Genomic DNA, 15,518 nt, shown 5'->3' with positions numbered 1-15,518 from the left:
AGGGCTGCCTTTACCTTGATGAATCCTGCACGCCTCTTGGCCAGCTCCACTCCCAGGTCCTGGTAGATGTGCACCTCGCAGTTCTCCCATCTGCTATTCCTCTCCGCCTTGGCCCATCGCAGCACCTGATCCCTGTCGGCAAGTCGGTGAAAGCGAACCACCAAGGGCCTCGGTCGGTCACCCGTCCGGGGCTTCCTTGCGGGGGCTCTATGCGCCCCATCCAATTCCAGGGGTCGAGGGAAGGCCTCCGGTCCCATCAGCGCCTCGAGCATACCCATCACGTATGCGCCCGCATACGATCCCTCACAGCCCTCGGGGAGGCCCACGATCCTCAGGTTCTGCCTCCTGGCTCTGTTCCCCAGCTCTTCAAGCTGCTCCTGCATCCTCCTCTGGCAGGCGTTCAGCTCCTCTACCTCGTGCTCCAGCTCCGTTACTGTGTCTGCCTGGGTGGAGAGCTTCACCTCGACCTCCCTGAGCGCCTTCTCTTGGACCGCCTGCGCCTCGACCATTCGATCCATCACTGCCCTCATCGGGTCCGTGTCCCTCTTCAAGTCGGCAAAGCAGCTCCGGAAAAACTCCATCTGCTGCTCCCTTGGCCAGTGAGCCTCCGCTCCCTGTTCCCTGCTGGCCGCCATGCTTCGCCGCCCGGTCAGAGGTCCCCACTGCTCCTGCTTCGAACTTTGCCGCTCCACTCGACCACTTCTGGTCCGACTGTCCATACCCCGGGAGGAAAACCTCTTCTTTTTGTCTCCTCCGCCGATTCAGGCCGCCAGGTCCCGAAGAAATCCTGCAAAACAGGTCCGTTTGTTCATCGCGGGCGGGAGCGATCCGACCTGCTTCCTCGAGGGCGCCACCGGAAGTCCAGAACTCTTGTGAGTATTGACAGGCAGAGAGATCTGGGTGTGCATGTCCACCGATCACTGAAAGTGGCAACACATGTGGATAAGGTGGTCAAGAAGGCATACTGGGCTTAATTGGTCGGGACATTGAGTATAAAAATTGGCAAGTCATGTTGCAGTTGTACAGAACCTTAATTAGGCCTCATTTGGAATATTGTGTACAATTCTGGTCGGCACACTACCAGAAGAATGTGGATGCTTTGGAGAGGGTACAGAAGTGGTTTACTAGGATGTTGCCTCGTATGGAGGGCATTAGCTATGAGGAATGGTTAGATAAAATCAGTCTGTTCTCAGAACAGAACTGCCTGAACCCTCCAAGGTGTCCTCCCTCAGAACGATGCAGGTTGAGAGGTGATCTGATAGAGGTCTACAAAATTATGAGTGGCATGGACAGAGTGGATAGTCAGATGCTCTTTCCGATGGTAGGAGGATCAAGTACCAGGGGACATAGGCTTAAAGTGCGTGAGGAAAATCTTAGAACAGATGTGCAAGGCAAGTTTTTTCACACAGAGGGTGGTAAATATATGGAATGCACTGCCTGGGAAGGTGGTGGGAGCAGGTACGATAGTGGCATTTAAGAGGCATCTAGACAAATATAATAGGATGGGAATGGAAGGATACGAACTCCGCAGGTACATATGGTTTTCATTTAGGCAGGTACCATGATTGGCACAGGCTTGGAGGGCCGAATGGGCCTGTTTCTGTGCAGAATTGTTCTTTGTTCTATATACACTCCTGAATGGTCTGACAAGGTGAATCTGGAAAGGATGTTTGCTCTTGTTGCTGAATCCCAAACTAGTGGGAATCCTATAATTCCGAATCTCCTACTTTGGTCAAAAAATCAAGCGAAGCTCACCAGGAACAATTTGGCTGCAGCTATTTGACGTCTATACAGGTGCAGTAATTACGAAGCCAAATGATATGTTGGCCTTCACTGCAAAATTATTTGAGTGCAGGAGTAAGGATGTCTTGCTGCAATTGTACATAGCCTTGGTGAGACCGTACCTGGAGTTTTGTGCATATTTTTGGTTTCCTTTTCTAAGGATGTACTCGCCAGAGAGTGCAACAAAGGTTCACCAGACAATTTCTGGAATGGCAGGTTTGTCTTATGAGGAGAAATTGAGGAAACAGGGCCAGTGTTCTCTTTCGAAGAATGAGATGATCTCATTGGAACTTACAGAATTCTTACATGGTGTGACAGGGTAAATGTGGGCGGGACTTCTTCCCTGTCTGATGAATCTAGAACTAAGGGACTTTAACCCAAGTGGGGGATTCACAGAATCCGGTACCTTGCATAATTCATCCCTTAGCAAACTAAATAGGTTAAATACAATTGGAAAGAAGGCCATAGGTCATTTAACATGTGGCATACATTTCCAGCTGTGGATTCATCTGCTGTATGTTGACTTTCAAAGAAGTACAGCAGCAGGGTGGAGCAGTGGTTAGCATTGCTGCCTCATGGCGCCGAGGTCCCAGGTTCGATCCCGGCTCCGGGTCACTGTCCGTGTGGAGTTTGCACATTCCCCCCCGTGTTTGCGTCGGTTTTGCCCCCACAACTCAAAGATGTTCCGGGTAGATGGATTGGCCACGCTAAATTGTCTCTTAATTGGAAACAATGAATTAGGTACTGTAATTTTCTTTAAGTTTCAAAGAAGTTGAATTTGAACATCCACATAGTCTTCTCTTATTCCTACATGCAAATGATTGATTCTTACTCTCAGTTTTAAGGCTTTCCACAAAACACTGAATATTTAAAAAACAATGCTTGGAGAGTGTTAGAATATAATTTAAATGGGATAGCCACTTTTCTTCCTGTAAACTAATAGCTCTACTGTGGTGTTTGTTGCTAACTTTGGCTGTTTCTTAATTTAGCTCTGTTTAATTACGTTTGCTCAAGAGTCGGCAGGTATCTTTCGACACCGCCACAAGGTTCAGAACCGAATACTGATCAATGACTCGATACACCAGTTAGTAAGTTCAAAAGCAATGCTCATTTATTTACACACAGTCAAATCTACTCATACATAAACTCTATAAACTAAACTACCACTATTACTAAAGCCTATACTTAGCTTCGGGTGCCCACTCAGTCAGAGGAACAATGGCCGTTGCTCGGTTCTGAGGCTGCTGGGTTGAGCTGTTTACAGGGTAGCAACTAGGAGTGTCTATCTCATAGCGTGTGTTGGCTAGGAACTTACTTGGTCTGATGCAGCTGCTAGGCTGGTGTCTCTCTTCGCTGAGAGCCAAAGCCAAAGAAGAAAGATTCTCCCTTGGGGAATACCTTTTATACTAAAAAGGGCTTTGCGCGCTTTTGGACGGGCCTTGAACTTGGCCTCAATTAATTGGGTCTTTCCCCAGTCATTCGTATCGATCTTCCTCCAACAGAGGGGTGGTTCCCTGATTGCTGGACATGTCTCCTAGTGACCGTTGGTCTGCTTTGTTTTAGTCTCTTCTGGCGCCGTGGTGTCTGCCTTAACATCGTGTATCTAAATGTTTCCCTTTTGTCCCCGAAGATAGCTCATTAGTGTGTAGATTGCTTGGCAGTTTCTGTCCTGTCTGAGAGCTTAAGGTTTGAATCAACAGACAAACCTTGCACCTGCTCGTTTCTTAGTATTGTCCAATTTTCCCTGCATTCTTTGCAAGTGTCCATTTTGTAATCGGGACATGGCGATCCCAGATGGCTACACTCCCTCCTTGTGATCCTCAACGCGAAGCGTGAAGGATCACACTACTACGTCGTCTTCATCCTCTGACCAAACGGGGCACCCATACTTAGGCTCTACACTGTCCTATCCTATGCAACACAATTTTACCTAAACCATTTAAAATACATTTATTATCATAAAAACTCTACGGGGCGCTATGACATTAATACATGCATTACAGAAAAATAAAAAACTGGAACCTCTAACTATTCGCAATCAACTATCCTCATTCAAACAATCCAAAAATACAAACAATCCAAAAATAATCTACACATCTTAAACTGAACAAAATAGCAGCACACAAATTTCTCTGGCCTTGCAGTCAAACAGAGGTTTGCATCTCTTTATTCCACAGAATACATAAGGAAAAATGGATGCTCTTTAATCTGTCCCAATGGGTTCGGGGTCTTGATGAAATCTGAAAATGGGGGACCTAAACCTCTATACCGGGTGCGAGAGTGATATGCTCTCTTTCGCCATTTCCTAACTCTAAACGTTTGCACGACACTGCAAAGTATCGCCAACACTAAGAGTGCTTTGACTACATATGAGAGTGAGTACCAGGTGATAAACTTATCACACCAGGTCGGGGTATTGCTAGCTGTCGCTGGGCTAGTTATCTCGGGGTTCCGTGTATTGCAGAGGTGGGAATCATTTACGGTTTGTGTGGTAGGGGTCAGGGGGGCAGCATCCGCGTGCAACTGAAGGGATCCCACTAAGATCCATGTGAACACGAAGGCCGTCTTCATCCTTGTCGGTCTTCTTCTTTGTCGTCCTCTGGGGTTCCTGGGTTTCTGTGAACACACGCATAATTTCTGTTATTATCTTGCTTAAGATCTCGTATGTCTGTCTGTCCTTTATTGCCAATTTCCCTTTATAATTGGTCACCGTCTGTGTCTCCCTTTTAAAAAAAAAAACGAATATTGGGACAAGACATCTAAGAAAAATACTGCCATACTGCGAGCCGTCTCGCAGCCTGTGTGATTTACCATCTCAGTGTTTGAGGATGTAAATAGCATAGGGAAGCAACCTAAGGGTTGCCAAAACCAAACAAAAGAATTTTGAACGTAATGAACCAAAATGGGGTGCGTATGGGCCGCAGCGGGTAAGGTTTGGATAGAATCCCCGGGTGGGACGGTGATCAATGCCATATGTGCTCTACCCGAGCGTAGCTGACCAGGGGAGGGGGGGTCCTCAGGCAGGGCGGGGACCAATGCCGTTTATCCACTGCCTGAGAAACCGGCAAGAATGGGTAAGAATGTGGGCGTCGTTGGGGGCTGCCTCTCGAATTAGGAGAGTAGCTATGAGTCGTGATCTGTCGACAAACTAGTTCCTCTGAACTATTGTCTGGCGACAAACTTGTACCTTTAAACTGGTTTCTGGTGACAAACTAGTTCCTCTGAACTATTGTCTGGGGACAAACTTGTTCCATTAACAGCCGGAGGGCGTTAAAGGAATGGTGACGTGGGGCCGTGAAAAACTTTCCGAGTTTACACACAACACTTAACGTTAACACTAACGAACAAACATTCAACAAACATGGTGCAGGTTCCATCAGAAAGGACACCGTATCTCTCCAGCGGTTGCTTTTTTCTCCATCATCTGGACACCTCACTGCTCACTAGCGAACAGAATCGCAAAGGGATTCGTTCGGTGGGAGTCAGACTCTAAGTCATCATCTTCTCCCAGCTGCCAAACTCTTGACTGTAGTAACCGTGCTAATGCTGCTTGGGGTGAATTGGGGTCCATTTCATCATACCGGATGAGCCTGAACGAATTGTCTCGGTGCCAGATCATGTGTCGAGGTTGGAGTTACTATGCTTCAAACCGTAATCGTCGAGCGGTGGGTCTGGGTCAGGGGCTTTGATTTAAGTAATTTCAAATGGGTCAGTAGAATCATGCTCGGATTCGCTGGGAGTGGGGCCTGGTGCAGTGGTATAGTCGTAACGTGGTGTGCTGTGGCTATCGTCATCGTGATCGCTATCACTGTCGCTGTCGGTTCAGGGACGGGAGAGGCGGAGTCATGCCTCTGGGGACGGAGTTGAAGTCATGTCTGAGGGCGGGCTGGAGTGGTTGGGAGAGGGTAGGAAACCGTCATCTGTGGGCGGGGAGTGATCGTCTGTTGCTACGAGCAGGATGTGGTGTGTGTGGTTATTCTGTGAGCCGTAAGCCTTGAGCTGGTTTATATGAAACCACGCAGACTTACCATTGGGATAGGTTATTTTGTATACTGAGGGGCTGACTTTGTCCGAAATGGAGTACGGTCCGGAATATTTTGGGGAAAGGAATGAACTGGGGTTGTAAAGGGAAAGCATAACTTGTTGCCCTACTGTAAACTCGGTGGCGTGTACTGTTTTGTCGAAACAAGCCTTGCTCTGTTTCTTCCTGGTTCCAAGTCTCACTGCTGCTGCGAGCTGGGCTGCCTTTGTGTTCTGTATCAGTTGTTTAACCGCATTTTCATGCGTGAGGGCTGTAACTGCGGGGCTGGCCAAATCCAGTCCTAATAAATACTCAGTGCCTTTCATGGGGCGTCCGGTCATGAGGGTGTAGAGGGTGTATCCTGTGGGCGTGGCTACGTGTTTCTTAAAAACATTAAAGCAAATGGGAGTACTGAATCCCAGGTGCTGTTATTCTGCTGTACCATTTTCCTGAGGGTGGCTTTCAATGTCCTATCCATTCGTTCTACAATACCACTTGACTGGGGGTGGTATGCGATATGGAACTTTTGTCTAATGCCGAAAATCGTGAGGACATTTTTCATTACACGTCCGGTGAAATGGGAGCCTTGATCGGACTCTATACTGCGTGGGAGGCCCCATCTTGTGTAAAGATGTGGTGTGTTAATATTTTAGCCGTTGTCTTGGCCGTATTAGTTCGCGATGGAAATGCTTCCACCCATTTTGTGAAGGTGTCTATGACCACCAACACATACTTGTAACCATTTCTGCACAGGGGTAGGGGTCCTATATAATCTATCTGGAGATTTGTCCAGGGTCCATTAATGGGGCGGGTATGACTAAGTTGTGGCTTTTTAGCATATCTGTCTGGATTGTTCTGGGCACAGATTAAGCAATTCTTTATGTTGTGCATTATATTGTTTTTTAAATCACCAACAAAGCGGTCTGAGGTGGGCTAGGGTGGGTTCAATTCCTTGGTGACCATGATTGTCATGGAACTGACAAATGATCTGGTTCCTGTCCTGGCTGGGAACTATATAAATGACATCCTTTAAAATCACACTGTCGTGTGTGGTGATTGCGTTTCTGTATTTATCATACGGGGCTGGGAAGGTTCCCGTTAAAACTTCCCTGAGTTTCTCGTCCTCTTTCTGTGCCTTCGCTAAATCCTGAATGTTGGTCTGTGAGACCTGAACTGCGTGTACTGGGCAGCTTTCGGGGGGGGGGGGGGGTCCAAAAATAACCATGCCTGGAGTCTGCCTTCGCTAGGGCGTCTGCGTTAACGTTACTGGGGGGAGAAGAACAGTGATGACTGTGAACCCTAATTATTCCGTATTTCCTATCCTTCGCTGTCTCTAAGATATGGCGGAGTAATGGGGCTGAGGGTAGGGGTTTACCATCCACGGAAACAAATCCTCTTGTTTCCCAGAGTGGTAGGAACTCTGTCAAACTATTACATACATACAAGCTGTCTGAATAGATGTCTGCTGGGGTCGGGAACGAGTCTGGGTGGTCTACAATGTATTCAATCGCTGCCAGCTCTGCTGCCTGCGAGCCTAAGTGTCCTGGCAACTTTAATGAAATTTCATCTAGGGCACGTCCCTGCATATATACTGCAACCGGTAATTCTCTTTCCATGTAACACTGAGGAGGAGCTATCCACATAAATCTTCAGGGGTGCGCACGTGTCTGTGGGCTGGGGTCTCTGGGGTGTACTACCTGTTTTCCTGGGAGGTGTCTCGGGAATAAATGGGCCTGTGTTCTGTTTCGTGGTGATGATCTCACATTCATGAGGGGTGCCTGCGTACTGCAAATTATCGGCAAGGAATGTGTGGGGTTTGGTTCTCTTTACCGTGATGTCCCTTCCCTGCAAAAGAAGGGTCCAACGGGCTGCGCGGATTTGGCTGACTGTGCCATCTTTAAGTCGGCCGTCTAACAATAGCTGTGTCAGGGTGTGTTCTGTGAGGATGGTGATGGGGTTGAGTTCTGTAATGTAGGCGAAGTATTGTACTGCCCAAAAAACTGCGAGCAGGTGCCTTTCAGACAGAAAATCCTTGCTCTACGGGGTCAAACACACGCGAGACGTATGCTACGGGGCATAATTGGTTGTGGCGTTCCTGGAGGAGCACGACCGAAAGGGTTCGGTCGGTGCTTGCAACTTCGATTGCGTTCGGGGAATGTGGATCTGGGACCTGTAGTGTGGGGGCTGTGCTAAGTGCTCTTTTTAAAGCATCCATGGCATCTGTATGCTGTGGAAGCCATTCCCAAGGTGCCTGCTTCTTGAGAAGGTCGGATAGGGGCGCTGCTTTAGTGGCAAAACCGTCAATATGGTTTCGGCAGTAGCCAACCATCCTAAAAATGACTGGAGGGCTGAGACATTGTGGGGAAGGGGCAATTTGACAATCAAATCAATTCTCTTGTGCTCGATCTCGCGTTTACCATGCGTGAACACTGTTCCCAAGTAAATCACTTTTTCAGTCAAAATCTGGGCCTTCTTGGGGTTGATTTTACAACCAATTTCTTTTAGGAGTGCTAGGAGCTCGGCGAGAAGCGAAATGTGCTCTCCCTTTGTGTCTGTCTGTAGTAACAAGTTGTCTACGTACTGGACCAGACAATCGGGTCGGGAAAATGTTGCTAATCCATTTGCCAGCTGTCGGTGGAAAATGGAGGGGGGAGTTGTGGAAGCCTTGTGGAAGCCACGTTTATTGTTGCCCTTGGAATGTAAAGGTGAATTTGTACTGGCACGCTTTAGCCAATGGAATCGACCAAAAGCCATTACTAATGTCCAAAACCCCCAAAAACGTTGACTGGAGTCCCTGTTTGAGCATGGTTTCAGGACTCGTGGCGACGGTGGGGGCTGCTGCTGGGGTTACTTTGTTCAGTTCCCGGTAATCAATGGTTTGTCGCCATGATCCATCCCGTTTCCTGACGAGCCAAATTGGTGCGTTGTTTGTGGAGGCTATTGATCTGAGTACGCCTTGATCCAACAAACTCTCTATTACTTTGGAGATTTCTCCCTCTGCTTCCTGGGGAAATCCGTACTGCTTCTGGGGTTTAGGGTCGGGATCTGTAATGTTCACAAAGCCAGGCAAATTGCCACAGTCGTGCTTGTGCTGTGCAAATGCTGCTTTATGTTCCTGCAGGACTGCCCTAACCTGTTTGTCTGCACTAATGGCTCGAGGGTCGAACCAGAAGTCTCCTACTGAGCTAATCCTGTTTATGTACTCTCCTACTGTGAGCATGGCGGGGGCTCGTGCTGCCTTTGCCATTTTCCAAACACACTCGTTAACTGGATCAAAAGAAAGGTTACGGGAGCTCATGAAATCGATTCCAAGGATATGTCCTGCTGTCTGGGGCAGATCAACCAAAACTACGGGGGTGCTTAGTTGTGATGTTCCCTATTTGTATTGCTACAGGGGCTGTGATGTGTCTACCGGACTTGTCCCAACGGGTGTCGCAGACCCAAGTTGGGGAGCCTGAACACCGTCAGTCGGTGCCGTTCATGTCTGCATTCTCTGAACGGGCACTAGCGCTGTGGATCGACTTTTGCCCTATTCCTGTTTAGGGTGCCTGTCTGTTGGTTTCTCTGCTGCTTCTGGGGTGCGTTGCACTCTCGTGCAAAGTGTCCTAACTGTCCACAGTTGTAACATTCCTGAGCTTTGGGCTGGGAATGTCTGTTCCTGTCCTCATTTACCCATGCGGGGTTCTGGTGTGCTTTAACTGGGTTCATCTCTGCCTGTTCTTCATCGGGTGTTATAAATGCGGTTTTGCCTGCAATTGATTGCTCCCAAGCGCGGGACAATCTCTTCAAAACCCATTTTTCATTGCGGGCCTCATCTGAGGGGTCATAATTTGCACAAGCTTTTCATCCTGCGTCTGTGGCGTGGGAGATTAGAATTTGGGTCCATTTGGCCATATTATCTGGGGACAAATGGGGGCGGGCTAACTCTCCAAAAACTGCGGTAAAGTGAATCCACAAGCGTCCAGCAAACGCTGTGGGGTGCTCTGTCTTCTTTTGCCTACACTTATTTATGCCTTCTACGGGGTCTCCTCTGTTAAAGCCGATCGCATCAAGGGTCGCTGTGAGTGTGCCTCCTCCTCCATTCTGTGGGTCTGGAAGGGCTGCCACGACTGAAGGATCGAGGCTTAAAACTGTGAGCCTCACTTGCTCCTTTTCATCCAGGCCGTACATGGTAGCCTGTTGTTTGACTTTCGCGAAACATTGGTGGGGCTCTGAAGTGGGAAGGAACGGTGTAATTTTTCCACACGCATCCTGTAATTGGGTCACTGTTAACTGAGCTGTGTAAAGGAAATCTGCTTCTCCTTCTGCTGTGGCCCTGCGGTGTGTGGTTACAGGGTTCATGGGGGTGTGTTCTGCCTGTTCAGTTGGGGGTTGGGGGGGCTCTCCTTTTCTGGGGGTTTTCCTGCGTACATGTCTGTACGTATCTATGGGCAGTCTTGTTCAATTCCCGCCAATCGGGGCAGTTTTCTTGATCAAATTGGGGTCTGAATGTACTTTGAAATCCATTTTGAACGGAATGCAGAGATTGCAATTCTGCTTTGCGTGGTCTACGGAGCTCTGCCTTTGTTCCGTTGTGGAAGTATGGCGTGCTCGTAGGGCTGCTTTTAAATCATTGCACTGTTTCTGCAATTTCTCAACTTGCTGTTCTGTTTCTTGTCTTACCAAGACCGCACGTTGAGTGTCCTGGTAGGCCTTATCATATTGCGTCTGAAAACTGTTCAAATGCGCGAGGCAAGACTGATGTGCCCTCTTGGCATCATCCATCTCTCTGTCCCTTGCTGCTAACTGCTCTTTTAAATCTCGATTCTCCTTCTCTACCTCACTCACATCTACCTCACTGGTTCTGTCTCTCTCCTCTATCTCTCTACGGAGCGTCCTAACGACCTCCTCTGTGCCTCCCAATTGTGCCAAACAGGACACGATTGCCATCGGCTTGCAAGCTTTCCCCAAGCTCTTCTTGTGGATCTCTGACAGGTTCTCCCACCAAGTATGTCCTATACTCCCGGGACCCGTTGCCTCATTAGCGCAGAATTCACTCCAAAGGGGCCATCCTTTCCCTTTGAGATATTTCTTGATCTCATCTTCCCAAACGGGACACTGTCCTACTCTACCGGTCGCTGCGACCTCGAATTCCTGGGGGTTCATAAGGCCTTCCATTGCCTTCATTGCCATTTTCTCTATCTAGGTTCTCTACTGAATTTGGAACAGGGGGTGATAAAGTGGTGATGTAAACACAGGTACGGCTTACGCTAATTTCTGGCCTACAAAACTCCCGACAGTTTTTTGCAACAAAATCTCTCAGGTTTACGTTATATCCCTGTTAGTACGCATTCATTAACACACTTCCGAATCTCAGGGGCTTGATCAGTACTGTTTTAACGCTTGTGGTTTTTCTGTTTCCAATTGGATTCTCAATTCAAATTCTGGGTTCTCTCGGAGTGGTTAGGCCACTACTAAGTCGAGTCCCGTCAGATTTCGCCAGTAAACGTTGCTAACTTTGGCTGTTTCTTAATTTAGCTCTGTTTAATTACGTTTGCTCAAGAGTCGGCAGGTACCTTTCGACACCGCCACAAGGTTCAGAACCGAATACTGATCAATGACTCGATACACCAGTTAGTAAGTTCAAAAGCAATGCTCATTTATTTACACACAGTCAAATCTACTCATGCATAAACTCTACAAACTAAACTACCACTATTACTAAAGCCTATACTTAGCTTCGGGCACCCACTCAGTCAGAGGAACAATGGCCATTGCTCGGTTCTGAGGCTGCTGGGTTGAGCTGTTTACAGGGTAGCAACTAGGAGCGTCTATCTCGTAGCGTGCGTTGGCTTGGAACTTACTTGGTCTGATGCAGCTGCCAGGCTGGTGTCTCTCTTCGCTGAGAGCCAAAGCCAAGGAAGAAAGATTCTCCCTTGGGGAATACGTTTTATCCTAAAAAGGGCTTTGTGCACTTTTGGGCGGGCCTTGAACTTGGCCTCAATTAATTGGGTCTTTCCCCAATCATCCATAGCGATCTTCCTCCAATAGAGGGGTGGTTCCCTGATTGCTGGCCGTGTCTCGTAGTGACTGTTGGTCTGCTTTGTTTTAGTCTCTTCTGATGCCGGGGTGTCTGCCTTAACATTGTGTATCTAAATGTTTCCCCATTGTCCCATTAGTATGTAGATCGCTTGGCAGTTTCTGTCCTGTTTGAGAGCTTCAGGTTCTAATCAGCAGACAGACCTTGCACCTGCTCGTTTCTTAGTATTGTCCAATTTTCCCTGCATTCTTTGCAAGTGTCTATTTTGTAATCGGGTCATGGCCATCCCAGATGGCTACATGTTGCACATGGGAAGTTAAAATCTTTTCAGATTAAACAGAGTTGGCAGAAAAGAAGCTATTGAAATGGTGGAGGACAAAAGAGGCAGTCAGAATGGTGACTAAGGAGAATCTCAGAATAAGGGATAGGTCATTTAAAGCTGAGATGAGGAGGAATTTCTTTACTCAGAAAGTGATTATCCTAGGAATTCTCTACTCCAGAAGCTTGCGGAAGTTCAATCATTGAACATGTTCAAGCCAGAAATCAATAGATTTCTGGAGATTAATGTCATTAAGGGATATTGGAATAGTGGGGAAAAGGGATATTGGAATAGTGGCGAAAAATGACGTAGACGTAGGTGATCAGCCATTAGTTATTTGAATGCTGGAGCATGATCAACAGATCAAATGACCTACTCCTGTTCTTATTTCCTATGTTCATATACGGCCATTAATAGGCTGCAGGCAGGAATTCCACCCTTCTAGATCATTAAGTCCTGCCTTAGAGAACAGGTGGTCAGTAAGAGGCAGGCAGTTCTCCAGCACTTCAGGACAGAATTATGTGGCATTGGACCAGGATTTGCATGTGTGTTTGGGAGTCTTGCCAGCTGTCAGGTTGGAGGTTTGGGGGTAAATTGAGAAAGGGATTAAGGGAACCTGGGAAGAGGTAAATAGCTGGAGTGGAGGGGCCCCGATTGGCCCAGTTTCCTATTATGGAGGGACCCCCCTCCCCTCCACTACCTCCCACAGCCTCAGCAGAGAAACCTTCTAGGCTGGCTGCCTGGCATATGCCTCTTTTGTTGGCAGTTGAATCCCGGCAGTGACATGATTGTGCCCTTAAGTAGACATTAATTTCCCAAAACGGCTTCAATTGGTCCACTGGCAGGCAAGCTGCCTGAAGTCACTCCCATCTCTCGTATAATTGCAATGGGGCATTCCCCCCTTCAAATTTGTTGGCAGGTGAGTGTAAAATTCTGCTCCATGTGAAATCTGTTGAAATGTGAATGTTCCAAGATTGACCATTCACAACATGATCCGCAAGGCGATCAGAAATTATTCACTTTGCCATATTGATATTTATTTAAGCAAGTGAAATGTTACATGTGATGTAACTAAATCATATCAGCAGGCAAAAAGATACTCATTTCCTTAATCGATGTCCTATCTTGTGACTGCAAGTTTTACGAAATCCTGCTGGTGAACCTGCAATTCAAGAAAACAATCTTGCAAGTTATTAGGTTTTCACTCTGACAAGTAATAAATGGTTGTCAAAGTAGAATATTCCATATATATTACCCGTCGTATATTCTCTTGCATTTTTTCTCTCCTAGTGTGTTGAGTGTGAAAACGTTGGACTCTCACACTGGTAATAGACTAAAACAGAAAAATACAAAAAGTATTATCTCAAATTCTATCATGCAATTTGTGTCTGTCATCAAATTCTAAGCAATTCAAAATAATATACTCTGCTAGACTTGGATAAAATAACAAAACACTTGTTTCCTAAAGGTGCTACAGTTTTCATTCATGTTATTAATGCTATCAAATTAATCCTATTCAACATTACATTAAAGGGCTTAAAGAAAAGTTAAGATGCAAATGGTATATGATGATACAAGTAATTATTAAACTTTCTTTTGGATGAGATGTTAAACTGAGATGTGCTGATTCAACGCAATTCAGAGATATTATCTGAGGCCTTTCTTGAATATAAAGCTCAAGGATACAATATCAGTGCATGCATAGTCACTGGGGGTATTCTTTCTTATCCTGAAAGTACCCGGAAGTAACCCACTCAGACATCGGGAGAAAGCGAAAAATTCAGTCGCCTAAGGCTCGAATTGAACCCGGGTCCCTGGAACTGTAAGGCAGCAGCGCTAACCACTGTGCCGCTCCTTTACCCTTTAACATCAAATAGTGGGAACATAATCAGGGCCTAGTTTTAAGAGCGATTAAATTGGATATCCTAAATTAAAGAATTGGGCACTTTAAATTAAAACCACAGTCCGCTCCAGCAAGAAGCCTGCAGAATCCAAATACTATCAGAACATGTCTGGGCCTGTACCATTCAATCACCCATCAAAGGTCATCGCATTCTACTAAGACCAAGGAGGAAATCATCGTACTTGATTGAAATGCACAGGTCTATTGTTCATTGCCCAGATCGAGCCAGACTTTCCATCACCCAGAGTAGCTACTGTTACCTTTTATGGGAACAAGTCATGTGCAGCTCACACCACCAGAGGTGGGACACCTGGGACTTGGCCTGTCAAGCGGTCATCAACCGGACCATTGGCTGCTGGGAACCCCTCCAGAGACCTCATTGGCCGGAAGCCAGAGAAGTTTCTGGAACGGTGGGGAGAGAGGGGGATAAAGGTAGGCATCTCAGAGACACCAGCAGCAAAGACTCGGTGTGTGAGGTGACCGTGACCAGACCGGAAGGAAGGAAGCAAGCAAAGAAGAAACAGCCAGCGAGAATCACCTTTGCAAAGAGGAACCAGAGGGACTCAGGGATCGGATCGACAGCACACTCCACCTTGTGGTGGGTGTTTCTTGCATATGTAGTGGGTAATTTACGGGTTAACTATATTTAATAAAGTGTGCTGCATTATGACTTCCGGTGGTGGTGATGTGCTGAGTGGATGCACATCAGGTGGTTTTCCTCCAAATCAGCTCAAAATAGTGAATATTTTGAGATGTTTGGCCCAAAAGGCCACCCAAAACTCTCCCAAACCCAGATGGGGCGAACAACAACGAAGTGGAGGGGAAGATGCCGGAAAACAGCAGTTCAAAGAGCTGATGAGAAGGCAGAAGCGATGGAAAGGGGCATGAGCAAAAGGCGGACGGACCAGCGGACCCACAAGGCAAGGTGAAAGCCCCGGCGAACTAGGAGTGGGGAAGACTGGTGACCTGAACGGCACCAACAGCAAAGACTCAGTGTATGAGGTGAGCTTGACCAGACCAGAAGGAAGGAAGGAAGCAAGGAAGAAACAGCCAGCAAGAATCAGCTTTGAAAAGATGAACCAGGGGGACTCAAGGATCGGATCTACAGCTCACCAAACGTTGTGGGTAGTATTTGAATCCTGGGTGTTTCTTGTGTATATATAGTGGGTAATTTATGTGTTAACTATATTTAATAAAGTGTGTTGCATTATATTTGTGCCCGTACTTTGTTCTCCTAAATAAAGACACCTGGGTAAACTTTAATTAAGGAGCTGGTTGAGGTATCTGAATTGGACAGATACAACAAAATCCTTTGTAATAAATGCTAACATACCTTTTGCTTTCCCAATTGTTTATTGTACCGACTGGCCATCTTTCTGTAATTTGTATACAAGGTTATCTAGATCCCTGAGAATATCAATATTTCCTGGCATCCCATTGTTTTAAAAATATTCTGCTTTTCTAGAGCCTGTGA

At 46.9% G+C, this 15,518-nt stretch overlaps 1 protein-coding gene across 2 annotated transcripts in view; it reads right to left on the bottom strand.

Annotated features, from left to right (window-relative positions):
• Window positions 1-2,871: 2,871 nt before the first annotated feature.
• Window positions 2,872-15,518, bottom strand: part of LOC140391637 (uncharacterized) — a 108,860-nt gene continuing 96,213 nt past the window's right edge. For both annotated transcript variants that reach the window (XM_072476322.1, XM_072476324.1), the window contains exons 5-6: window positions 13,397-13,474; window positions 2,872-13,303 (exon numbers count right to left, since the gene is read on the bottom strand). In XM_072476322.1, coding sequence (XP_072332423.1) covers window positions 13,428-13,474 — 47 coding nt within the window. In that variant the 3' untranslated portion in view covers window positions 2,872-13,303; window positions 13,397-13,427. The remainder of the gene's footprint in view (window positions 13,304-13,396; window positions 13,475-15,518) is intronic.

This window comes from Scyliorhinus torazame, chromosome 15 (genome assembly GCF_047496885.1).
Source record: "Scyliorhinus torazame isolate Kashiwa2021f chromosome 15, sScyTor2.1, whole genome shotgun sequence".
In the NCBI taxonomy this organism is placed as follows: Eukaryota; Metazoa; Chordata; class Chondrichthyes; order Carcharhiniformes; family Scyliorhinidae; genus Scyliorhinus; species Scyliorhinus torazame.
This window is presented reverse-complemented; position numbering and strand designations above follow the sequence as displayed.